Raw genomic sequence first — 27358 nt, forward strand, 5'->3', positions numbered from 1 at the left:
CAGTTGGACTGTTGTGTGTTGAGCCATTGCTGGCTTTCAGTATGCCAGTCAGTTATGACTGGAGCCAGTCGTATCCTCTTTTCAGCGGTGGTAATCGTGGGTAGTTTGGCTTCAGCCCAGTGCTGTGAGTGTGTATCGTGGGGAGTTTCTTTGTTTCATGCAGCAGAGATCTGCAGAGTAACTGGCAGACAGAGAAGCACAGAAGAATGAATGATGGTGAAAGTCACAGAAAAAAACAGAGTGTCTTTGTTTGGAGACGTTCAAGGGCACCACTGATGTCCTAAACTAAAGTCAGCCTCACACTTCTTTTATGACAACATAGACAAAGTATGTGAAGATTTTCAGAGTTTGGACACCAACATGGAGAAAAGACTACAGCCCCCAAAATGTGCTTACTGTAATCATGTCTCATCGATGTGTTTTTGCACTGCAGTTTTTCTTTTGTGATCTTTTCTGTTTGGGTATTTTGTGTGAAACGTGCTCAAAGGCTCATGCTAACGGTTTCATTCACACAGGGATCATCTCCTTTGTCTTTGTGTCTGTCTTTATTTAATTTTTGGGGGGTTTGTGTGAAAATATGTGTCGATTCAGCTGAATGTAGCAGCAACGGAGAGCTCAGAGGCAAATGTAAAAAATGATCATTAGCCCAGTGAACCACCAACAACCACAGAGTGTGATTAGGGGTGAAAGAGACGCGTCGCTGGGGTGGATTTAAAAGCCGGCTCTGCAAACAGCACAACTGTTTTCAGTCTCTCCAGTTTTTCTTTTGATCAATTACTCTGTAAAAAACAGAAAAAAGAAAGAAAAGACTCAGTTACAAAGATATAAAACAGAGGAGCAACTCTGAGGCTCTCAGAGAAGCTGCGAGTGGCTGTAGCAACGCAGATATTTGTTGTGCAGAGAGTTAACATGTTGCTGTCTTTGTTTTCATCCTCATGAAACTGGAGATTTTTCTTTTTTCCACATGAATTCTGAACAGTGTTTGTTCGATGTTGCTCTGCCGTAAGTGTACACAGTTCGACATAACCGGTGGCCCGATGTCCAGTTTACGGGACACTAAACCTGGATGCACTACAGTCGACATCAAAACCTTCACATGTAAAAAAATTATATTTCCTCCAACCAAGATGAAGAGAAACATCCAGCCACCACTGCTTTGTGTTATACAGCAAAATAAATGAAAAGCTAAAGCTCTCTGTATGCAGATGAAGTTTTATTTCTCCAGTCTCTCAATTCCTCATATTTCTTGTAAACTTTGCTGCAGGCCAACAGCAGCTGTCCTCCTTCTTTCTAATAGAAGTGCCTGTAGCCAACAGGGGTGACTGAAAGCTGCAGTTGGTCAGTTATTTGCAGATGTTTATAGATTAATAATAGAAGACTGATAGGATGTGTAGTGGGGGTCACAGGTCAGGTGTATTTTCGGCTTGGTTTGGATGAGGAACTATGAATTAAAGTGTGAGTAACACTGAAGTGCTGCCAGTCAAATCCACTTGATTGATTTATAATCAGTAACTGTGAACACATACTGTAAAACAGCTGCTGTATGTGCTTACAGCAGTTTGCTGATCTGCAGCATTCAGTTGCCACATTGGATTAGACATCCCATCTCAGATTCACCCTGAGGTCAAACTGTGCAAAACAGCAAAAGACCCAAGAGCTCCATCTGAGACTCTACCGGCCTCAGTCAGCCTGTGGGAGGTTAAAGTTCACGAAAAAGACTGAACAAGTACGGCCTGGTTGGAATGGCAGCCATATCTTTGCTCTAAGCTTCCTGGAGCCATTTAAAAGAAATGCAAATGAAGGGACAATAATATGAAAATAATAAAAACTGTTAATACATCAAACAGATGTAGAGAAAGAGAGAGCATTACAGCATATCTAACCAGCATGTCTGAAGATCCAGAGAAGTCATGTGATTGTAAATGATTTACATTTACAATTTTATTCTGCGCTTTATTTTATATATTTATATATTTTACTAATAATCACAATAATGCAGAGTGAATTCAAACTGAGCAACATCAGCCGGAAGAACAGGGTTTAACTACGACACCAGCAGCAGCGCTTGATCATTTTAAAAGTATGTGATATATGCAGTGTTGGGTAAGTTACTTTAAATTAGTAACTTAGTTACATTACTAGTTACTTCTATCAAAAGTAACTCAGTTACTTCAAGTTACTCGTTACTTTCAGAGTAACTAATTACTAGGGAAAGTAACTTTGGTTTTACAATTCTCTTGTTAATGTGTTGCTTCCGTAACCCAGCAAGATTGCCAGTCTTCTAGCTTGCTTACTTGCCACAAGTGCACTGTGCCACCAACCAATAGAAAGGAAAAGATAATGTGCACATTCCCATGAGAGAAATCCCACGCCTGATTCTATCCTAGCCTGCTTTTTACATCCAACACAAAAACTGCAGTCATGGTGCTTTCGATTGTACTCAGAACTCGGAAATTCTGCCTTCTGAATAGGGAGATGTAGGTAACACCAGACTGCAGATGAGCTGCATACAGGGCTGGACTGGGACAAGAAAATCGTCCCGGGCATTTTGACTAGAGACTGGCCCACCATTATAGGAAAAATCATGAAGCCTTTGAATGAAAATAAACACTGTTGTGACAGTGATGTACACTGTTCTGATGGTATATATGCATCAATCTATCAATTGTTTGTTGTAAGATTCAGATAATTATTTTTTAAAAGTGAGACATTTTAAATGAGAATAAAAAAGTATTTCCTTGTGCCCCCCTTTCCCTTTTAATGCCCTACATGGACCCCTGGCAACACTTTGCTAGACCCGCCCCTGCACAGTTACCAGCTGTCAGCTACTTAGAAAAGGATCCTGGTGTTATTTGTCTCTCAGAAACAGTTCATAACTTCCCTTCAACTCATTCATGTTAACTAAAAGGTAAACCTGTTTCTCCATCACAGCTCTGATGATTCAGTAAGGACATCTCCTGGTTTCATCTTCATGTTTCCCTCTCACCAGATAACCAAACAGACATCATGACCAGCAGGTTTACAGCTGTGGCTCCAGCAAACATCAGCTGATACTAGAAATTAATATTAAATAAATTCTAACAACAGCTGATCAAGCTTAAAAGTGCTGCTGTTGTTTAGCGCGACATCGGCTGGTTTCCTCTTTCTGGCGCAAAGTGGGCGATAAATAAACGAGAGCCGATCAGCTGATCATTGATCAGTTTCATGACTGAAGTAGAAACAGGAGAGGGAGGGGCAGAGAATGAGAGAAGAAGAGGCAGCTGTGCAGCAAAGACACAGAATAAATACAGCTTTGTGCCTTTTTCATTCTAGCTGAAGTCCGGGACAAACTGTGTTCCTTTTCACCTCAATACGAAACGCGTAATTCTGAATACCAGACGATTCCGTTTTTTACGGGACGGTTGGCAACTCTAATAATTAACTTTATGAACAAAATAAAGTTCAACATCAGTAACATAGCACCCACCCAGCTGTATAGAAACTCCGTCATGCTAGCTAGCACGCAGTACGAAAAAGTCAGCATAACGAAAATAAACTCCACCTAAACTTGGTTCATATCTGACCCAGATGGACTGCAGGTTATAACTTCTTACCTGAAGTTCAGTTCACCTGACACTCTCGGACCAGCGGCCACTTCGGGTCTCTCCTCTTGCCTCCCTTTTCCCTCATCCACCTGCTGGCCTCCACCACTTGCTAATGTTATTGAATCTGTGGAAGCTCCGCGATAGCCACCACACGAAGTAACGAGTAACGAGCCTATCTAAATCCCAGTAACGAGTAACGCGTTCCCGGTTTTGGCATAATAACTAGTTACCGTGCTCGTTACCACAATAATAACGTAGTTACTGTAACGCGTTACTTAATAACGCGTTAGTCCCAACACTGGATATATGTAATGGGCACATTTGATCTGTTTAAGCTACACTCGCATTAAAAGAAATTTAGCCTGGAGAGCCTCAAAATTGTAATTCGTATTTATCATTGCTGTTAGTGATTCTTTACAATCTATGAATGTAAACCTGTATAGCCACTACACAAAAAAACATAAACATCAAAAATCAGTAGTTGCACTGAAAGTAGTTACAGCGACCAACAGGCCATCTGGAGGTTGAGCATTTAACACCTTTGCCTGGCAAACTGTCTCCAAACAATCACTGTCTGAATCGGACTGACTGCAGTCACTCTGAGACATTGGTAAAGGTTTGCAAATAACTGCCGTCTGATGTAGAAATGTAGAGAGTTTGCCAAGAAACTGCAACTACTCAGGGTCAGCCTGCACTGACGAGTACAGCTTATCTCTTTGCATTGGGGGACTGAACTGGCCATATTTCTGTATAAAAGCAAGGCTGCTGAGCTCCTGTTGATTTGCAGCTAGGAGGCCGTCACTCACAGCATGGCCAAGCTGGTGACCACCATGAGGAGGAGGTGCCAGGTAGGGCTGCTCGATTATGGCAAAAATGATAATCACGATTATTTTCACTGAAATTGAGATCTCGATTATTTGACGATATTTATTTAACCCTTTAAGACCTACCATAGAACCAAGTCCGCCAGAGCTTATATTATTTTTTTTACATGCTGTAGTGCCATTTGTGGGAGCATTTCAAGTCGCTATACATCAATACAACTGTTATAGCCCATATTTTAATAATATGTATGTATTAAGTCCATAGTAACTACATTAATTCCAAAAAATTGCAATAAACTACAAAAAAATTGAAAATCATTTTTTTGTTTTTTTTTTACATATATTTCTACTTGGAGAAATTTAAGAGGTTTATCCCTCAAAACTTTAAATACAAAAAAGTTGCAAAAAAATAGTTTACAACAACAGCAAATTTATTTTGAGCGTCTTCATAGTTTTATTTTGGAGATACAGCAATTTTTATATGCTGCAGGACAAACGAAAAACAATCCTATGATGCAAATTTGCAAAGAAAACAGCATGTGCATCAAAATAAACAATTTCCAGCAGTGCAATTCGAGTTCTAAGCATCAGAGAAACTATTCAGAAAAGTCAAACCTGACTTATTAAGAACACCAGTATAGGCTTTTAAGGCCTACAAGTAAAAAACTACATTTTCCGCGAAAATGACGTCACTTCCAGTTTCGGGCAGGAAATGGCGGACATGCGTGAGTTAGCGGTGACGTCTGTTTCAATGTGGGAAGTGTTAGGAACAGCTGATCGGATCGGTAAAGCGTGTTTCTGGAGTATTATGTTTTTGTTGCTGCAAGCGCTTTTTATGCAATATTTGCAAAGCTTTATGTGGAAGGAAATCGTGACCGAGGACAAGCTGATGGCATAAGATGTAAGTACAACTCCTCTGGTTTCATATGCAAAAAAAATTATTGCGCTAGCTTACATGGTTCAGGTTCTACAGGGATTTAAAAATAGTTACACAAAACAGAGCGTGCTGCTCTGACCGGCTTTAAAGGGTTAAAAATAACAATGTATTGAATAATGACTTTAAAAAAATAATATAAAACAGTGTGCAAATACTGATAACAGTGCAAATGTTTGCAATATAAAAAATAAATGAAAAATGTAAACATCTATGTTTAGTGAACTTTGCAGTGTTGCTCTGTGGTGCAGCTACCACACCATAGCAAAGTTTACACACTATGTCTACTTGATCCACATCTGACTCCGCGAACCCATAATGTTTCCACACCACTGAAGTTTTTTGGTTTTTTTTACCTCTTTTCAACCAACGGCAGTCACTCTCCTCTCCAAATAACTTCTGCTTAGCTTTCCGAGCTTCCCTCGGGTCCTCCTAATTGTTGTGACGGGTGTTCGAAATGCAGAGAGGTGCGCTCGATTTGCCACACGGAGCAGCGCGAGAATAAAGCATGAGGGAGGGGCTCATAATCGGCTCAGTCATTTTTAATGATCGTTGAAAGCCCAGCTCGTAATCGTGATTAAAATTTGATTAATTGAGCAGCCCTAGTGCCAGGGGTTTGTGGCTGTGTGCGGTTCTTCCACATACTACTGATCCCCCTGTTTGCTAAATCAATAAATTGCTAAATTGCCATTATGTGTCGCTTCTTGACCTTTCAGTCATCCAATCCAACAAGCCCAACCAAACAAAAGTCAACAGCAGAAAAAGCTGTTTGGCACTGAGGGGGAAGATTGAACAAGTTTTTCAAAAAAAAGTACAAATTTCCTTATTTTCTTATGCTGAGATTATATATTTTTGGGTGTTTTCAGTCTTTAAAATAGAACAGTCTGGAGAAAACCGGAAAGCTGGAGTAAAATTGGTTCGTTCGTACAATATAATATTTATATTGTACGAACGTGATAATTATGTATATTGTAATAACGTGATATTATGTTGTTCAAACGTGAAAAGTATATTGTACAAACATGATAGTATATTGTACAAACAGGAAAAGTATCTTGTTAGAACAATAAACCTTTCACGTTATAACGTGATACACTTGTATTTTTCTTTTGCCTGGGTGGCTGCTCTACGCTTCCGTAGATTTGTGATTTTTCACTGATTTATCACATTTAATGACCGTACTAGCAGAACCAGAACCAGAACCAGATTGCATGCAGTGGCCTGTTATTTTTATGTTTTATCACCATCTTCATGGAGCAAAAGTCACTTTGAAAACGATGTGGTCCCTGTCTTTGAAGCGCCCATTTCACAGGGGGCGAGATTCAAAGTTTATTGCATACGGTTCCAGTAACTTCTCCTCCAACAGTTTTCCCCAGTGTGACTCCAACTCAGAGCAAAAATCCTCTTTGATGGTTCGATTTGACCAATCAGTGATGCATGTGCAATCACTGTTTCTGATGTGCTCCCTCCTCTTTCAGTCTGGGGTTTGATTTTTTTTTTTGCAGAATGAAGCAGCGCTCAGCACAGAGGTGTAAAGTTTCTCCTCTGAGTCAGACATGGTTGTACACAGGCAGAGAAATAGCTTTTAAAATGTGATCGTTCTTCTGTAGGTGATGCAGTTCACTGAGCTCAGCTGGGCCCGTTCTTAAAATGCAGCAGCTCCAGGCTGTGGTGCACTCTGGTGCACTGATGCTGCCGAGCCTGGAGAAACTGGTTTTTCTACCTCTTCTGTTATCGATGCGCTCTGGTGTGGTGGATGAACTATAGAACAAAACAGCAGCTTTGGGACGAAGCCTTTGCATGTCAATTCAGAGCTGTTGGCACTGAAACATCCCAGATAATGCGCACTGCTAACAGTAATACTGTAAAAACATTTTACAGAGTGTTTAACTCATTAAAGCATTAAAAAGCAGCAGCAGATGATGATTTCTGGAATAACTAGTGCTGTGCAAAAGTTTAGAGCCATCCCTTTAAATTTATCTGGGAAAATGGGAAATGGGTTTAAAGATTTTGTAAAGCTCTGAGCAGCTCTCTGTCAGCTCTGTGAGGATCTTCAGGAATCGTTCTCCAATCAAAACTCTTCTTTGGATGCTTCTACGTTTTGTTCTGTTCTCTGTCAGGATGATCTCATGCTGCTTCAGAAATGCTGAGGTCCAGGCTCTGGGAGGCCCATCCATGACTGATATATAAGGTATATGTTATTATAACTGTTTGAATATTTAAAAATCATGCACATCCTTTGTTTTGACTGGGGATGGCACAGGTTTTGTAGTTTTCTGCTCTCCTCTTGTTTCCAGTGTTTGCTTTGGTCTGATGAATGAAATGTTGCATTCTCCAAGTTAAGAGTTCGCAGTCTGTCGGTGTTAACAGAAAATAGGGTAATGAAACTTTTCAGCACGACGTTTTCATGAAGTCTGAGCTCTTCGACCTCGTGGTTGGCAGTTGGAGAGGCAGATGCTGTCTGTTTACATGTTTCCTGTCACTCCTGATTAACCTGTAACACGACCGGACTGGAATACGGCTCATCATTAGCTCATCACTGATAAACACAGCTGCTCTGTCATATCAAATGCAAGCATACAAAAACCCCTTTAGCTTGATTTTCCTGGTAGGAGGAGTGTGGACCTGGCTACAGAAACCAGGTGTAACGGCCTTCATTGTTGAGCATGTGAAGCGTTTTCACTTGTTAAAATGAAAAACACACTGAACCCTGCTGTGTCACATGTTTTATGCCATCCAAACATTCACTTATTTTTAGGTTTTTAAATACTCAGAGGTCCCACTTATTCTACGTATTTGTTATTAAGTAGTTTGCAGAGGAGCACCTTATGAACCGTCTTATTAAATAATTAAGAGCGCTTATATCTGAAGCAAAATGTGGTCATTCACTGCTCTATCTTTAAACGCAGGGCTCTGGGGTCTCCAGCACACTAAGCATTTTCATTGTGCAGCTGATAGCCTTCTCTCAGCTTCCATTAAAAATTTGCATTCTCTGTAACTTCTTGGGTCAGGACGTTGGAAAGGACTTTGAGGATAGCCGTTTAATGAACTCTTTCTGTTTCTGACGAACACGCCATCGCTCTGCCAGTCAAACTGATTGTCACAGACAGTTCGTATATGGCAGAGGAGGTCAGAGATGAAGGGCAGGGGTAATTATAATACTGGAAACGGCTCCTGACATGATCGAGGAGGAAAAAACGGCAGCTGGGACACGACTGTAAAGCTTTCTGACACCAGACTAATCTATTAAACACGCCGTTCAAGAACAATTTCATATCTGTGAGCAGACGAGATTGTCTGGCAAAGTTCGTGGAGCTTTGAGTAGATTTCAGTGTCTCCCTTTAACTGACAGAGATGAGGGAGAACACTATCGTGCATTATTACGACCTCCCTGCCTATTAAAACTGTTGAAATCATTTAATAAACAACATCAGTCTTGATCCAGTTTATCGTGAGATGTTTTATACACAAGCAGTCGCTCTGTTTCTGTCAGGAACTTTCGTTTAATTGCAAACACAATTGAACACAAAATAATAAAACTTACTTTTAAATAAATGATTAATCTGCTTGTGATTACCTCATGCAATTGCTTTAAAAAAGAGAGGACTTAAATGTTATATCTTTCAGGATTTTAAACTCAAAGTATTCCTTGTCTTGCCCGGAGTTCTTCTTCGTTTTGCAAATACATAAACCAAATGTGCGGAAATTATAGGTTATATAAAGCGAATAATTTTGGATCTGCTTCCCCACCATAATTTATCTGAAATTAAAAAACCTAGGTGTGATTCACAGTCTCAGCTTTAATTTTAGGTTTAAAAACTCAAGCGCTTACAGACATTTTTATACCCAATTTCCTCTTATCGAGGACTAACATGTAGCTGGGCAAATTGTCATAATCATTGTTAAAATGCTAATTTGTAATACGCTGTGGAGAGTCTTTTGCATGCGGCTCAGTCTGACCCTTCAGTCATTTGTGATGGTTTGTCAGGATTTATTGTAGCTGTTTTTAGTCTTCGTTTGTTTGTGGGTCGAAATGCTGATAAAATCAGATTAATGAGCAACATAGTCGTACCTCAACCTTCAAAGATTTCTGGATCGACTTTGCTGATTATTTTGGGTCATTTTTGGTCTAATTCATTGTTCCTGAAAGGTTTGGTGTGAGTTAAGGCGGGCCTTGGTATTTTATTATTCTAATATACATCAGCATACAAAAGTAATGAATGAATTATTGAACCATTACTCTGTAGGGACTTATCTAAAATTTTAAAGTGAAATTTTATACATGAAATTTCGTTTTTAAAGGGATCCAATCAAACAGTCCAGCACTTTAAGAACAAAAGCATTCAGAGAATTAGTACAGCCCTTCCCCTTTAGGGTAAGGGCTGTACTAACACTTACACTAACTTGTATTAGCACTTTGTTTTTATGATGACGTTAGCCTGTTATTGTGTCACTGTCATGCTGAATTGAAAAAATAAAAAGCGTGTTGGACAGCTGTCTTCGTGCCTGTTCATATGATGTATTACTCTATGTGGTTTCTAGACATTTTTTTTCCCGAGGTGAACTTTGGGCGCTAATAATGAAGGTGAAGGTTAGCTTAGCAAACCTAGGTACTTATGTCCCCAAAGATCAGGTGTGTTGTTGGGAAGCTTGAAGATGTTTTTACTGATTTTGACATTTGTTGTGACCTTGACCTGATTTTCACTAAAATTAAATCAGCTCAAATGGTTATTGGTATCTGCCATCACACAAAATTTTAAAATTATATCTCTCAAACTATGTTTGTCTGTCCGTCTGGCTGTTAGCAGTCTAGCGTCAAACAGAACTGATTGACACGAAGCTAACATGACGACCTTCTGGGAGAAACCCATCCAACTTACCTGAAACCTCCATATTTTCAGTCTTCTCTCTGTGGTAGACTTTGCTATCTTGATAGGTTGAGAGGATCCTGTGATCAGCCACCACTACTGTTCTCTCCTGTAGAGACATCAAGAATTTTTTTTATATTTCAGATTAAGTTATTTGGCTCTCATGCCTGTTTCACTTGCACAGAGAGCCACAGTCTTGACTCTTTGCATGTTTATTTGATGAAGAAATGTAAAAGAATTGCCCAAACTTGTTTGAAATGTGCTGTTACAATACATTCAAGGCCCTGAGAAAGACGAGGTTCCATATCCTAAACCCTTTCTCCAATTTGTGTGTGAATGGCATCAAATAAAACAAATGTGCACTTGAATATGCTTCGGTCCAGAGTTCACTCCTTCCACACATCAGTGAGCATCGGGCTGACTGTGTTGCTGGCTCACTGATTATCTTTGGACCACTTTTGGTGGGTATTTCATCACTGGTCCTTGCTGTTGTCGAGATGCTCTGTCTCAGTCATTCAACCATCACAATCTGTGACTTTCTAAGTCTCAGATCCATTTTCTTTCCATCAGTGAATCAACACCAAGAACTGACTGTTCCCCCGTTGCCCTCATGTATCCCACCCGTTGGCAGTGCCACTGTAACAAGATAATCAGTGTTATTCTCCTCACCTGTCAGTGTGTTTGGTGCTGTGGCTGACAGTTGCATGTTGTAATATTTAACTTGTTTATCTCATCTTGCTGTGTGGACATATTCACTCATGCCATCTGTTGGGTCTGTCTAGCACAGGCCCACCGCACACCATCCAGCACAAGTCTTATCAAAATCGACGCTCTAACTCTTCTTTATGTGATGACTTTTTTTCCCCACAAAACAAGAGGTGGTCTGTATACATGAATCAGAGGTCCTGGAAATTAGGTTTTGGAGATGGAAGGCGAGGTTCAGGTGCAGTTTAACACGAGTCCTCTCGCAGTTTTTCTTTGTTGGGGGACAGCTATAAAACAACTGATCATCCAGGATGGAGTGATTTATTCTTTAATCTTTTGTTTTTCTTATTATGACTTGAAATGTTGAATTGAGTGACTCATAAGAAATAGGTTTTAAAAAGTTAAAAACACCATAAAGTGACTTTAATCACTGCTTTTTTAAAACTTTGTATTCCTAGAAATATAGAGTAGTGCAGGGGTCGGCAACCCAGGGCACGCGTGCCACAGCTGGACTGGCCATCGGCCCACCGGGCATTGTGATGGTGATTTTTCATTTTTATGGGCCGATTGTTTTTTGTTTGTTTGTTTTGTAACGGTATAAACAATGAAAGGTGGTGGACTGGCCGGATGCTGGTCGATGTGTAAAAATAACTCAGTTGTTTGGTGGTGGCTATGGCGGAGCTTCCACAGAGGCCAGCAGGTGGATGACGGAAAGGGGAGGCAGAAGGAGGAGAGAACTGAACTTCAGGTAAGAAGTTATGACCTGCAGTCTATCTGGGTCAGATTTAAACCAAGTTTAGTTTATTTTCGTTGTGCTGACTTTTTACAGTCAGTTACAATAACTCTTACTGTGTACTAGCTAGCATGACGGAGTTTCTATACAGCTGTTCGGTTGCTATGATGTTACTGATAGTGAACTTTATTTTATTCATAAGGTTAGTTAATAGAGTTGCCAACCGTCCTGTAAAAACCGGAATCGTCCCGTATTCAGAGAAAATATTACGCGTTTCGTACTGAGCTGAGAAGGAACACAGTTTGTCCCGTACTTCAGCTAGAATTAAAAAAGACACAAAGCAGGAGTTTTTTAATCATGAAACTGATCAATGATCAGCTGATCGCCTTTTCTCTCTTGTTTATTTATCGCCCACTTTGCGCCAGAAAGAGGAAACCAGCAGATGTCGCGTTAAATAACAGCAGCACGTTTAAGCTTGATCAGCTGTTGTTAGAATTTATTTAATATTAATTTCTAGTATCAGCCGATGTTTGCTGGAGCCACAGCTGTAAAGCTGCTGGTCATGATATCGGTTTGGATATGTGGTGAGCTGAACAGGTAAAGGACAAACAGGTTTACCTTTTAGGTGAAATGAATGAGTTGAAGGGAAGTTATGAACTGTTTCTGAGAGACAAATAACACCAGGATCATTTTCTACGTAGCTGAAAACTGGTAACTGTGCAGGGGTGGGTCTAGCAAAGTTTTGCCAGGGGGGCAGGTAGAGCATTAACAGGGAATGGGGGGCACAAAGAAATACTTTTCTTTCTTATTCTCATTTAACCCTTTAAGACCTACCATAGAACCAAGTCTGCCAGAGTTATCTTTATATTTGTACATGCTGTAGTGCCATTTTTGGGAGTATTTCAAGTTGCTATACATCAATATAACTGTTATAGCCCAGATTTTGATAATATGTATGCATTAACTCTATAATAACTACATAAATTGCAAAAAAGTGCAATAAACTACAAAAAATAGTTGTTGTTTTTTTGTTTTTTACATATATTTCTAGTTAGAGAAATTTAAGTTTTGTTCCTCAAAACTGTAAATACATTAAGGTTGCACAAAATAGTTTCTAACAACAGGAAATTTATTTTGAGTGTCTTCATAGTTTTAGTTTTGAGATACACAAATTTTTATATACTGCTGGAAAAATGAAAATAAATAGTGCAATTTGAGTTCTAAGCATCCCAGAAACTATTCAGAAAAGTATGAAGTCAAACATGACTTTTAAAAACACCAGTACAGGCTTATAAGGCCCCGAAGGTACAAAACTACATTTTCCACGAAAATGACGTCAGTTCCAGTTTTGGCCAGGTAATGGTGGACACGCGACAGTTCGCGCTGACGTCTATTCCAACATAGGAAGTGTTATAAACAGGTGATCGGATCGGCAAAGCGTGTTTCTGGAATATTATGGTTTTGTTGCTTCAAGCGCTTTTTATGCTGTTTTTGCAAAGCTATATGTAGAAGGAAACCGTGACTTAGGACAAGTTGATGGAATAAGATGTAAGTACAAATTATTGTGCTAGCTTACGTGGTTCCGGTTCTACAGGGATTTAAAAAATAGTTACAGAAAATGGAGCGTGCCCGCTCCGACCGGTTTTAAAGGTTTAAAATGTCTAGCTTTTAATAAATAATTATCTGAATCTTACAACAAGTTTTTATCTGATGTAAAATGTATACATATACCAACAAGACAGTGTACATCACTGTCACAACAGCATTTGTTTTCATTGAAACGCTTTATGGCCTTTCCTATAATACCTGGTAGGTCCGTCTCTAGTCAAAGTGCCGGGCCAATTTTTTTTCCCAGTCCAGCCCCGGGCATGACACACAGTGAATTAATCTGAGATGGTGCATTAGAAAATAAATGACCTGGCCAGTGGTGCACATCGCAAATTAACTCGCATAGACACATTAGTTGTGCCACTTCTTAATGACTGTATCTTAGCTAACAACCCCAACTACCAGATTAAACTTGTAATTGGCTAAAAATAACTTAGCCTACCGGTGAGAGGGACGTTGCTTGCTGGCAGTTTTTTCAAGCAATGTTGAACGTTCCATATTCAGACACTTCAAAAACTTCAGGAGCATCAGCACCACCTAAATACACGGATACATCCGGATACTCGAGTCAGAATTCACAATGGGTTTTTGGGACTTTCTTGTGTATGGACCAATGTTTTCTTTTCTGATCAAACCAGAAAGCTTTAATGAGCAGCTGGATTTGTGTTGCATTAACTGGCTGGACACAGAGGACATCGAAATGCAGCTGATTGAACTGAAAAGCTCGACTCTGTGGGGGTCAAAGTTTGCAGAACTACGAACGCTGGAATCCACAGCTGTGCGTGTTCATGGAGCTTTTCACCTGCTGGACATCACTACCTGACAAGTTTAACTGTCTTCAGAACATTGCAGAGGCCTTATTGACAGTATTTGGCTCTACATATCTGTGTGAGCAGATTTTCTCTCACATGAAGAGTGTCTTCAGGTCTGAACGCTGGACACTCGGAGACCTGTGTCTCTGAGTGAGAGACCAGAGATCACATTGACATGTGTGTCTCTGTATTAACAAACATGCCATATTGGCCCAGTTTACTTTTCTTATCTTTGTTGTGAGGAGGCCATAAATAGCATTTGTATTTTCTGTTGTACAGTTCATTTGCTGTTATGGATAAAAAGTCTTTTTTTTGTTTCAAAATAGTTGATAACTATTTGCTGATAGCTGCCAACATCTGCGCACAAATATAATTCTATAAAGTGGTTCTATATAGTGTGTAACTGTTAATATAGAGCGTTATTAAATTTATTGCTAATGCAATCATATGGCACACTGACTTCTGAGGACATTTTAGATGGCACTCTTCTAAGGAAGCAGCTAAATTATCTGTTATGTAGTGACAGTCAGCGTTGTCAGAATCACAGCAAAGATCGTCGCTACAGCTCAATGCTGAATGTCAGTAATGTCAGTTTTAATAAAAACTATTAACTAAAGTTTAGTTACAGATAATAAGTGCTAAACTGGCAGTTATGAAGTGTCACCTTACAGATCTGCTCATATTCAGGTCATTTGCTTCATGTTTTTACACAGATTATTTTTGTTGTTGCTGCTGTTTATGCAACTAGTTTTTAAATAGATTAGATACCCCAGTTCACCCTTCAATAACACTCGAAAGGTCCAGTTTTATTTATGTCTGTCTCCTATATCCCAACGGGGAGCTGGCTCCAAAGAAGAGAGGCCTGAAATGTTCTGCCTCCCATTCTACTTTTAAATACTTGAGGAACAACAAGTAAGCCTGCAGTCTGAGAGCAAACAGCTCTGCTCGGTTACTATGAGGTCTTCAAGGTATGATGGGGCCTGATTATTCAAGACTTCGACTTTGGAAAGGGTTTTCAACATCACTGTGAGACAGGGCGTTTATAATTTTAACATTCTTCTAAAAGTTGGGATCTTCTGACAAACCTACCTCGTATTCATTCACATGCTCCAGACTTCTTGGATAAGTTGCTACAGGTTGTGCATGCCTGTGTTTTAGCACTTAACCCCTTTGTGCTCATTAACTTGATCACTTCTATCAGCTACAGTCTTCATTAGATGCATTTCAGCATTTTGTTGAGCCACTCAGTCATTTTGTAGTCGTGCAGAAAGGAATAACAAGAGATTTCACTGTTTGGTGTTACTAAATTTGAAAACGGAGACCCATGTGACAGCTTTAGACAGTTTTATACCATCATTGTTTGGCCTTTTTCTGAAACCCTGGCTGTGTATTCAAACAGTGAAAACAGCTGAGTAAGAGTCCTCTGCAAGTTTCAGCAAACTGCTTACAGCCTCAGTTTACAGCTGCAGTTTATTCGGTGGTAGGTCCTGCCTTCAGAGCTGCTCAGGTCCTCACGGTGAGCTCTTATTTCTGCCTGCATTTCTCAGACACACCTGGACGAGCTGTTGTGTGCCAAGACGAATGAGATTGGACAAGATGAAGAGCTCACAGGGTGAAATTGCCAGCTCCGGATCCCCGAGCGGCTTCGTTCAAATGTCACTCTCCCTCTGTGCTGAACTGCAGACATATTTCATGCAGTAACCTTTCAGAGGGTGAACAGTTTGGTGTCTGTCTGACTTCTTATAACTCCACCGCTGCCTCATCTTACCCATGTCATCCTTTTGTCTGCTGGACGAACTTTTATTACCTTCTCGTACCCTGGATCCAGCCAGTGTTTAAACTTGCCTTCATATCACACCATTAATTTTTCTGACGGTGCTGCCTTTCACTCTTACAGTGCCTTCACATATGCAGACAAATCAGGAAGCTAGGCTTAAAAAAATAGGCCTCTTGCACAGGTTTGTACTCTGTAACATCATTTTTCCAAAGGCATACAAAATAAATGCATTTTTAAAGGATGTGCAGGTAACGCATGAAAGACATGAAATAAGAAGATGTTGCAGTAAATTTAAGGGGGGAAAAAAAACTTCCAACGATCAAACCAAAGACTGTGAGTAATCCTCAGTCTGTCTCACAGCTGAACAGAAGGAGAATAACAAAACTTTACAAAGAGTGTGTCATACTGGTTGAAAGGCAAAAATTTTTCCAGCAGCAGAAAGGAGATGCAGGCTGGCTTTTTGTCTCTTTCATATAAATAAATAAAGATTTACACCTCTCTGCTGGGCTTCAAACTGCCAGGTCAGTCGTAGGTTAACTGGACGTGGTCCCTGCTCAAAATTGAAGTTTTAATGAAGTCTGAGAGTTGGGTATTTCACCCCCTGGTTGCTGTTTTTGGAGCTGCCAGGCGGAACTACATCAGAGGACAGTTTGGATGTGTCGGCTGTAAAATGGCTGACAGTGTGTTTTGGGATCAGTATACTTTTAATATTCTAGTCAAAAAACCTCTTGTGTGCTCCATTAAAACTATTAAAAACACGTCAGTGAGCTGCACTGCTACCCTGAAGAGTCCTGCTGCCACAAATACTCAAGAAAGCACCAAACACGCCACTGAAAATAGTCCTAAACAAATGCACTGTTTTTGTATGTTTGATGGGTGCAACATCACCTAGCTGCCTGGTTAAAGTAAAGACCCCTTTTTTAAAGATGGTGTTGGAGGTGTGTCACCGAGTGAGGACTTGGTGATCTGCTGGTTTCATATGGGCTCAAAATGTGGTCATAAATATTTTGTACTTGTAAATCGGTTTTGTACTTGTAAATCACGATTTGTATGTGTAAAAAAGATTTGTGCGTGCATAAAAAAGATTTGTGTGTGGACTTAGCCAAAAAAACCCTGCAAGTTACAAGTACGAATTTTGACCCCATTTTTCTTCCTTTCATCTGATTGGTCAATGTCATGTCAATCACAAATGTAACAATCCAACCAGAGAACAGATGGGTTTGGCTGTCGCTTTTTTGAACTGCAGGTCTTTGAAGGGAATAAATGCCCTTTTACATGCCAACCCAGCGTTTTCCTTAATCACCACGAAGGAAAACAGTCTGTGGTTGTCCGAGTTTGGTGATTTTTGTGTCACAGGTTTACGTGTTTAATATAGGGACTTCCACAGCCTTTTCAACAGCGCTGCGGACCGCGGGGTGGGGGCGGGCAGTGTTTTGGAAATGACAGTCTTCATTACAAAGCTTTCTTCGTTATGAATTAGCATAGATGTTTTTATTTAACATTTGAAGAACTAGCAAAAAAACCAGAAACTCTTGTAGAGGACATAAAGTCAGAGATAGAAACGACAAGGAGCAGGTGCATCTAGTACAGGTAGAGCTGCTGCAAAAACCCACAGAGCCCAGCAGCCAGCGCAACAAATTCTGGATCCTTTGCTTTTAGTTAGCAGTTAGCATTAGCAGCACATCCTGCGTCCGATGTGAAAGGACTTTTATGCTGCGCACTGTGACTCACAGCAGTGGTCCCGGGTCAGCCCTAACTTTGTGTTAAACTAATCCTAAAGTAATAATAATATTTCTAACCACTGATATACCACAACTTTATCCTTTCAACAGTTAGGGGACCTAGCTGCTATCGGATATTTATATAGAGATCCTCCAGCTTCAAACTGTATTACCCTTCAAGGACCTGCAGTTCAAAAAAAGCGCCCCTCCGACAGCCAAACCCATCTGTTCTCTGATTGGATTGTTACATTTGTGATTGACATGGCATTGACCAATCAGATAAAAGGAAGAAAAATAGTGTCAAAATTCGTACTTGTAACTTTCAGGTTTTTTTTGGCTAAGTCCACACACAAATCTTTTTTACGCACGCGCAAATTATTTTTTACACACACAAATCTTTGTTACACACACACAAATTCTTTTTACACATACGAAACTGATTTACAAGAAACTGATTTACAAGTACAAAATATTTATGACCACATTTTGAGCCCATAGTTTTACCCAACCTGAGAATATTAATCTGAGTTTGTTTGATTGGTTTCTGTTGTGAACCTTTAATCGGGCAGCTTCTGTTTGGTTGGGAGGTCATTTAAGTTCGTAGTGTCAGCCTCAATCAGTGTCGAGTGATTGTTGCCTTCAGGATTCTCGTGTGTTTGAGAGTTGCGAATTCTCAGAAGGATTTAAGACTGTGACTGAAGTCTGTTCTAATATTCATGCTGCAGAAAGCGAAGGAGACGACAATCGTCGAAGGTTCTGAAGAACTTTCAGACAGGAGCTAACCTCACAAAACAGATTTCTCACAATGGATTCAGTCGCACATTCAGCCTGCTTTGGCGAGCTTTCCAACCACCACAGTATTTAACCACAAAAATCACATAATCTTCACCAAATCAATATTTAATTATCACATATAAGGCACCTGTTTTCCACAGAATCGATCTACCAGCATAATTTTTTTTCCAGTCCACAGGTGAAAGATCATTAAGTAAAAGCTGAAATAATGAAACAAAAATAATCTTACTGGAAATGTGTCAAAGTATATTTAAATTCCCAGACTGGAAGTGCACATTATGCAGAACTGTATACATGGAATTATTGGAGTCGGTGTTAATTACTTTATACACTCCCGGGTAACTTAATCTGTAAAAACCTATTAACTTATGTTAATGAGATGAATCTGCAAAATTAAATTAGTGCTACAGTAGTACAGTACAAAAGACATTTTCCTCTAATATGCACGTTCGTTGAAAACCACAACCGATCAAAATAACCGCACACATGCAAGTAAAGGTAGGTGAACCCCAGCTTCTTTAACAGAATAATGCATAATAATACATGTTTTGTGACTGTATTAGATACACAAGCACTAATTTATCTTTTTGGTTTCACAGACAAAACTCACAGATTTTAATTGATAATTAGAAAAGTTATTTTCAGCTGGTATTTATTTACGAGAGGTCGCCACAGCGAGGAGCTCCACGTGTTTGATTTGGCAGAAAGGGAACTAACATGAAAAAGTGGAAATGTAACACATAGAGCACAAACACCACAGGGTTTTCATATAAAGATGTTTTTATGATTTCCACCAATGGAAAACTGACAAGGCTGATTTAAAAAAGGAAAAGAAAAATGCTAGAGTTCAGTTTATTCATCCATCTTTGCAAAACTGGAGCCTTGGCAAAGGATGCGCTCTGAGCGTAATCTGGAATTTAAAAACCGCTTTTCTGAGTCGACTGCTTCTACACCTGGGGCATCCAGTTATAGGAAAACAAGGAAAGAAGCTCTGCTGCGGTTGGATCGAAGTCTGAGTGTTTTATCATTGAAGTAAAAAACGTATTCTTTTGTATTCATTTTTGGAATTTCCATTGACAAAACTGCATTATTTTACAAAATGGAGCAACTTTTGCTCCACTTGAGTATTTCCATGTCAGATATTGAGCATGCTGCTATAAATCATGCTCTAAAATATTCTCAAGACTAAAAATATTTGGCTGCTCCTCTGTCATCGGGTGTCGGAGCACTTTCTCAGCTCAGCAGAGCTTTTCAGTGAAATTAGATTTTTTTTTCCCGACTGGAGTTAAATCAGCAGCTGAAATAATTTAAAAAGTTTGTTAATGAGCTTCGGGCAGTGTTTGTTTGTTCTAAATGTGAGGCGTCTGGAGACTGTGGAGCAGCACAGAGGATGTGTTGGTGTGTGGAGAAGTTTCTTTGTGGCGCACAAAATAAAAGGAAAATCTGAAATAGGTAGGGTCCTGATCTCTTATAAATCCATTCATCATTCCTGAGTCAAATAATGCAGAAAATAAAAGACAATAAGGGAAGATGTGCGTTAGATATGCTCTATAATCTGTGTCCAACCAACTAACTAATATTAAATAAGTAAATAAATGTGACATAAAATAAACCTAAAGTACAATTAGGGCTGGGCTATATCATACCGTTCGCGGTAATACCGGTATAATGTTGGGCAACGATAAGAAAATGAAATATCGTGATAGAATATGGGTAAAACGCGCATGCTCAGTGCCTTTGTTTTCATAAGCACATGGCGGAAAAAGCATGGCGGCAACGGAGAATAAGAAGGGCAAAAGCAGATCGTTGAATGAAACGGATGAACCAGAATTGGTTTGTAAAAATGCTGCAACTTCAGTGTGGAACTGGTTTAGCTTTCGTCCGTCAGATACACAACAAAGCACTATTTTTGGTAGAGCATGCTAGCGGGCCGTCGTTATTACCGTGTTTTTTGGAAAATACAGCACACTTAAAATCAATCCTTTGATTTTTCTGAAAATCGACAGTGCCCCCTTGATGGATACGAACCCGCACCGCTTGATGGATTGTCGGAGGATTATGGCTATCGTTGGCAGGAGCCTCGCGGAGTGATACGTACTGTGCTTCAACATAATATTACCGTATTGTGTGTGTATAACCTCTTTTTAAGTTTTGTGGATATTATACATGGTTATGCTGAGGATATGTCTTTTGGTTAAACTGTCAGCGAGGAATTTGCATTTGCACTGTTAAATTTTTATATAACTTTAATGCACATAAAAAACAGCTGCTGTTTAAGTGAAAATACATTGATGGTTTTCTTTTTTTGCACTAATAAAGTTGTGGAGTTGTAAAGTATTCTATCTAGTGTAATTATATTGTCAGTTATATCGTTATTGCAAATTTTCAAATGTATATCGTGATAAATATTTTTTGGTCATATCGCCCTGCTCTAAGTACAATTACAGCCATTAATATTCAATACTTTAGTATGTTTGTCTGAAAGAGGTTTCTCTTTTAAATGAGACTCAATATCATTACCTGTATAAATAAAGGTTAAATGAAAATTATGTTAAATTTAAAAAAAAAAATCACAGATCGTGAAAGTGGTTTCTTCTGGCTCAGGTTGAACCATTCACTGGAGCCATTTTTTACATTAAACATAACAATGTTATTCTTATCTTTTTTATGTCTTTATTTGCTGGGTTTATTCAGAAAAGGTCTCACTTATTGCATTTTTCGTGACCTGCTGATCAGGATTGATCCTGATTCTGGTTGTCTTTGTTTTGTTACATCAGTGTTTTTTTTCATAAAAGTTTGGTGAATTCAAGTCGTTATTGAGTTGCCATTGGTCGTGCCGCTGCTGTGTGACAAACCCTCTGTTAAAAAACAGCTTATTCCGGTCACAGGCTGATATGAGGTGCTGCACAAAGGCCCAGTATCAGATTAAGAAAGCTTATTTTGAACTGGGAAACATTGTTCTACCTTTTCCTCATGTGTCAATAGAAAAAGCTTTATTAATTTCATAAACTAACTATTTATTGTGTCTGTTGTAAAATGTGAGTGTAGAGAGATCCATGTTAAATGCATCACTAAATGATGTCCACGTTTTAGTTTATTTTACAAAGTTAGATATCATGATGAACTGTTGATGCTGGAGGTGAATCCTGCAGAAACTCTGTTTATGATTAGTTTAGAATCTTGAGAAACAGAATCAGTGTATTTACAGATTTTATGTTCTGTGTTATTAAGTTCTAAAGTTCTAAGGAAGCATCATCGTGGTGTTTTTCCAAACTCAGCTCGAGCCTGCGGAGAAGCTGATGGAGTACGTGATCGCGCTGGGTAGCAGCCGCATGTCAGCATCTTTGCTCGTTCGTCACATCCTCTCAGAGATCGGCGCCTTGGCCGATCAGCTCTGGCAAGCCTTCCAGGTAAACGCCCGCTGCCTTCCCCACACCTGCTCCTCCACCTCTTCTCCTGTGTCTTTATTTTTGGCTCAGTGACAATGCTGATCCCTTTTGTTTCTTTCGTCCTCCGCTGCCCGCTGATAAACTGCAGGTTTATTTTCCCAGTCTCTGCAGCTTTGCAGCTCTTTTTTTAAAAAACCATGTTCAGATCATAAATGTGTGACTTGTGCTCACTGTTTTTTTTGTTTTGTTTTTATTGTTCTTCCCCACAGATTCTCTCTCTCTCTCTCATACATCTATTTTTTATTTGACCTTTTTGCTCCTCAAAGTCGCCCTTTGTACGAGGCTTCAGGCCCAAACAGTTTGCCCTTATCGACTCATTGCCACGGTCGCGTCTGAAAGACCGTAATCAATACCGCTTCCTACAGGTTTCCTGTCCACCGTATTCAAGAGTTTCTCAGTGGGTTTCTCTGACCAGGTGAGAGCTGCGTGTGACCGGCGTTGCTTCCTGTGAAAGACAGAGGCAGGTGTCATGCCTCCGGGGTCCTGCGAAATGGAAATGTGTAAAAATCAAAATTTAAAAAAAAAGGATACAGACAATTTTCCCCCTTCACTGCTCCTGCTGAGCTTCCCTCCCACTCAGCAGGGTCGGTCACGCTCACTTGAAATTTATCCATGCTGCATTTTTTTAGAGCCAAGTTAAAGAGGACAAACAGCTGAACACACTGTTCACTGGAGATATTGACAATGCAAAACAGCCTTGAGCTGCAGTGAAGCCTTTGTCTCCAGCAAACTAGCAGTAATGGGTATCTGTAAGCAAGACTCTGAAGAGGTAGTCCTTCGTAAAAGTGCGGCCCTGTTATCATCCTGTGTGCATGCACGAGGCCTGTAATTGCGAACTTGAATTAAGCAGGATGTTAAACCTGTTGCTATGACGGTGTGACATTTCCAAGCACACGGGCAGCCATCAGTGTGTCCATGGAAATGTCTCAGAGACCATCCCTCCCCACCCCACAAGCCTTTTGTTCCTCTTTTCTTTCAAGGCTAGAGAGATGGGATTGAGATTGGTATTTGCAGACGGCGGTCCCATATTTGCCTGCAGCTCTCTGTGGTTCAGCCTCTCGGGGGAAGAGCTGTGTGGCTCCCATTATGTAAAAAACTGGAGAGCAGCATTTGAAACACACAATCATGCTCTGCTTCACAGTAAATGATGATGGCTGCCTCTGTTGAACCTTCAATTCTTCAATCACAGCCTTCAGAAGAAAACTATTTCAGCCCGCAGTCCTCAATATGTTTTAAATGCCTTCTCCTAACAAAGTATGCTATTAAAAACTAGAGATGGCACGATACCACTTTTTTATGTCCGATACCGATATCATAAATTTGGATATCTGCCGATACCAATATGAATCCGATATAGTGTTTTTTAATCAACAAAACTGTTTTTTAAATATCTTGCTGCATTTTGTATAAGTTCATACTCAAGTTTAAAACAACAACTACACTAAAGCTATTCTGTTATACCTGTATGCAAAAAAAAAAAAAGTTTCATAGTTCAGCAATACTGATCAATCTAATAAACTTAAACCTACACCATCCTTGTCACGGATTGCCGGGGCAAGCCGTGTGGAATGTAGAAAAGGACCCAAAGGGCAGCAGCTCTGGAGCAGGTGAGTGTTTATTTAACAAAAGAAAATACAAACAGCAATGGCGTGGGTGAAGGTGAAACAGGAAAACCTAAACTGGGTAAAACTAACAAAACAAACCAGAAACGAAGATGCAGAGGTCCGGGGAAATACATACGGAGAGACGCAGGGAGACCGAGGGGAAACAACACAGACGAACCAGCAATTACTAAGACAGAAAATACAACTTAATACACTCAGAGAACACAGGGAGATTACACACAGGTGGGAGACACAGCTGGGAGTGATTAACATAACGAGACTAGGGAGGCAAACTGAAAACACTCACATAAGACGCAGACCTTCACAATAAAACAGGAACACACGGGCAGAACAGAGTAAACACTAAACAAAGGAAGAACAGAACCAAAATCGAAGAGAAAACACAAAATGCTGGGTCAAAAGGACCCAGGATCATGACAATCCTCCCTATTCTGGTATTTTAAAGAGTACTTAGCGTAAATATTAAGCAACCTAACTAATAGGGTTCCAACTCCCAGCAACAACAAAAATAAATAAATAAAAAATAGGGAACCACCCCTCACGCTCCACCTCATGATGCTTAATCAACGTAATCAACTTTAATTTGATGCAGTGTGAAAAAAAAATGCACAGAAATCAATTATTTTTCAAGAAATATTAAATAGATTCAACATCTTTCTTCAACAAAATTGCAGACTGCACAGATGGTACCTTTCCAAAGGAAAAAGTACTATAGCTTACTAGGGTGTATATATATTAGACTTAATAGTCACTATATACAGTAATTGACTTCTATTCATTTTACATCAAATTAAAACTTTGGGTGTCAGATAATTATTTATTAAAAGCTCGACATTTTAAATGAGAATAAGAAAGAAAAGTATGTCTTTGTGCCCCCTTTTCCCTGTTCATGCCCTATCGGCCCCCCTGGCTAAACTTTGCTAGATCCGCCCCTGCACAGTTACCAGCGTCAGCTACGTAGAAAAAGATCCTGGAGTAGAAAGTAATATTAAATACATTCTAACAACAGCTGATCAAGCTTAAACGTGCTGCTGTTGTTCAGCCGCTGGTTTCCTCTTTCTGGTGCAAAGTGGGCCAAAAACAAACAAGAGAGACGGACTCGCGACAGAAAAGCCGATCAGCTGATCATTAAGCAGTTTCATGATTGAAGTAGCAGCAGGAGAGGCAGTCGCTTGTTAAGCTTAATGCAGGAATGCTTTACAAACATTCAGAGATGGACTTACACACTTGCTTTACTTCTCTCGGGGATAACTTTGTCGGCGATGAAATGCCGGGTTGCTAGCAAAGCTCCAAATGCTATCCAGACCACCGACAGGTCCCGCATGCCACAGCTGCTCTATCACGTGATGCATACTGCTCCGACGTGCTAACGTTCTGAGGTGAGTTACGGTGTGTTGCAAGTTTTGTGAGGTGCTTTTGTGATATTTAATGGATCGGATTGCATTTTTTATTTTTCTCCGATATCCGATCCAGTAATTTAGGTCAGTATCAGACCAATACGTAATATCGGATCGGCCCATCTCTATTAAAAACACATAGAATGTATTCGTGGTTTGGGGTAGAGCTGGCTGGACTCAAATTAGAGGATGTCTTTGACTCTGTAGTAGTTTTTCTGCCCCAAAATGGACCTTCAGTGAGATTGGTCCACATGAAGAAAAGAAAGTCTGCATCACCTTGCTTACATACACCATCTGTGCATTTTCCCTTTGTTTTAATAAACAAACATTTATTTTAAGCTGTAGCAGATTAAACATTACTTCAGAATAACCAATTTTGACCAAATTCCTGGTGATTTTTCCTTCCTTGTGGTCCTACTTTTGCTTCATTGCACAAAAAGCAAATGCATACATTTGCCTAAGGAAAAAAGAAAACACTGGGCCAGTTTTTTATATCAGGAAAATGTTTTAAACCCATTATTTGCACTCTGTACAGTTTTATATACAAGGGGAAACTGCTGAGTTGTCCACTTATTTAATGTAAAACCAAATGGAAAGCCTCAGGACAAAGTGAGAAGTGCTTTATGTAAGACTGCTATGTCCAAGTAGGGGATTAGTGACTATATGAGTTCAGACTGATTTTTAGAAATTTCTGCCCTTCACCCCAAGGGTGAAGTGCACAAAAAAAACCTCAAAGTAAAGGTAAATGACACTCATTGTCAGCATTCATGAGGAATTAACTTCACTTTTAACTTAAGTACCAAGCAAACTCCTCAACAACAGCGATTTCAGGTCTATTGGGCTGAAATGTAAGTAGAGTAAAACATAACCCCTTAAACATTTCACCAGAGACTTGCGGGATGTTAACTAGTGAAACAGAAACATCCAGTGAAAGTTCAGTGAAAACTGTACTATGTCATAGATAAGAAGATTGAAAAGCAGTCACAGGCTCTAGTCTGATTTGTGCATGTAGGTCATTCCCCAACTGTGAGGTTCTTAAAATGCTCCAGCACCTTTAGTTTCCTGAAAATACATACAGTGTATAAATAATCTGATACACAGAAGTAGAGATCTATGTAAACTTTTGTATAACAAAGCCTAAAGGTCAACGTTCTTGGGTTTGCACTGGTTTTACACTTAGCTTTGGCTTTTTGGCTTGGGTTTGGAGTAGTTTAAGATCTAGTTTTGGTTGTGGGTAAGTTTTTCTCTTCACTTTAGGCTTGGTTTTGAACTTGTGTTTAGACAAGTTTGAGACTTGGTTTTGTTCTAGAGTTTGGGCCTTTTTGTAGACAGGTTTGTTTTGGGTTTGGACTGGTTTTAGATTTATTTTGGTTTTGGGCTGGTTTAGATCTATTATGGGTTTGGATTGGTTTTAAATCTAGTTTTGAACTTAGTTTTGGGTAGTTTAGGGATTTGATTGGTTTAAGACTTGGTTTTGATCTTGGGTTTAGGCTGGTTTTAGACTTTGTTTTGGGTTTGGACTCATTTTAGATCTAGTTTGGGCTGGTTTTAGCTGTAGTTTTGGGTTTGGGCTGGTTTTGATGTAGTTTTGGGTTTGAGCTGGTTTTAGATCTAGTTTTGAGTTTGGGCTGGTTTTAGATGTAGTTTTGAGTTTGGACTGGATTTAGACTTTGTTTTAGGTTTGGGCTGGTTTTAGATCTAGTTTAACAGCAAAAATTAAGAAAAATTATGGAATAGGATAAGATAAAAAGAATAACTCACTCTAAACAATAGAATACAAATCAAAATATCAAATTCAAATTTTATTTGTCACGTACACAGTCATACACAGTACGATATGTAGTGAAATGCTTGGACAACTGCTCGTGACCTAAAGAAAACAAAAAAGGAAAAGGCTATGAATAAGATAGGAAATAAATATGAAAAATTAAAAAGGGTAAATTTAACTAGGAAGGAATAAAATATAAATTAAGGTTAAAAATGAAATAACTGTACAACACAAATTAGAATGAAGGGTAAATTTAACTGGGAAAGAATAAGATAAAATATATAAATTAAAGTTGAAAATAAATTAACTGTACAACAAAATACACAATATAGAACTATATAAGAATGTATGAAGAAATATAAATAAATATATACACAATAACAGCAGCTGTACAAGTATTAACTGGAAATGAAGAATGTAGTGACCAGTGTTGTGCAATCCACATTATGTCTTGTGCAGTGCAAATATGCTTAAAGTGATTTAAGTGATGAAGTGAAAACAATGTCCAGAATGTCCAGTGTGTGTGTAAGAACTGTATGTGTGGGTCAGTACTGTGTGGTGGTGTGATTGAGAAACCGTATCGCCTGCGGGAAGAAGCTCCTCCTCAGTCTCTCTGTGTTGGTCTTCAGGGAGCAGAATCGCTTTCCTGACCTCAACAGAGAGAACAGTCCGTTGCTGGGATGGCTGAGGTCCTTCACGATCTTCCTGGCCTTGGTCCAGCACCGCCTGCTGTAGATTGAGTGCAGGTCAGGGAGCTC

General features: G+C 39.5%; 1 protein-coding gene across 3 annotated transcripts in view; it reads left to right on the forward strand.

Annotated features, from left to right (window-relative positions):
• Positions 1-27358, forward strand: part of mei4 (meiosis-specific, MEI4 homolog (S. cerevisiae)) — an 85613-nt gene that overhangs the window by 3688 nt on the left and 54567 nt on the right. For 2 of the 3 annotated variants that reach the window (XM_085432664.1, XM_085432661.1), the window contains exon 4: positions 21640-21771. The exons of the other annotated variant lie outside the window; for it this stretch is intronic. In XM_085432664.1, coding sequence (XP_085288790.1) covers positions 21640-21771 — 132 coding nt within the window. The remainder of the gene's footprint in view (positions 1-21639; positions 21772-27358) is intronic. 3 annotated transcript variants of the gene reach the window in all.

The sequence above is a fragment of the Copadichromis virginalis genome, linkage group LG15 (genome assembly GCF_057382275.1).
Source record: "Copadichromis virginalis isolate Kocher_CV1m ecotype Utaka linkage group LG15, C_Virginalis_male_GT1.1, whole genome shotgun sequence".
In the NCBI taxonomy this organism is placed as follows: domain Eukaryota; kingdom Metazoa; phylum Chordata; class Actinopteri; order Cichliformes; family Cichlidae; genus Copadichromis; species Copadichromis virginalis.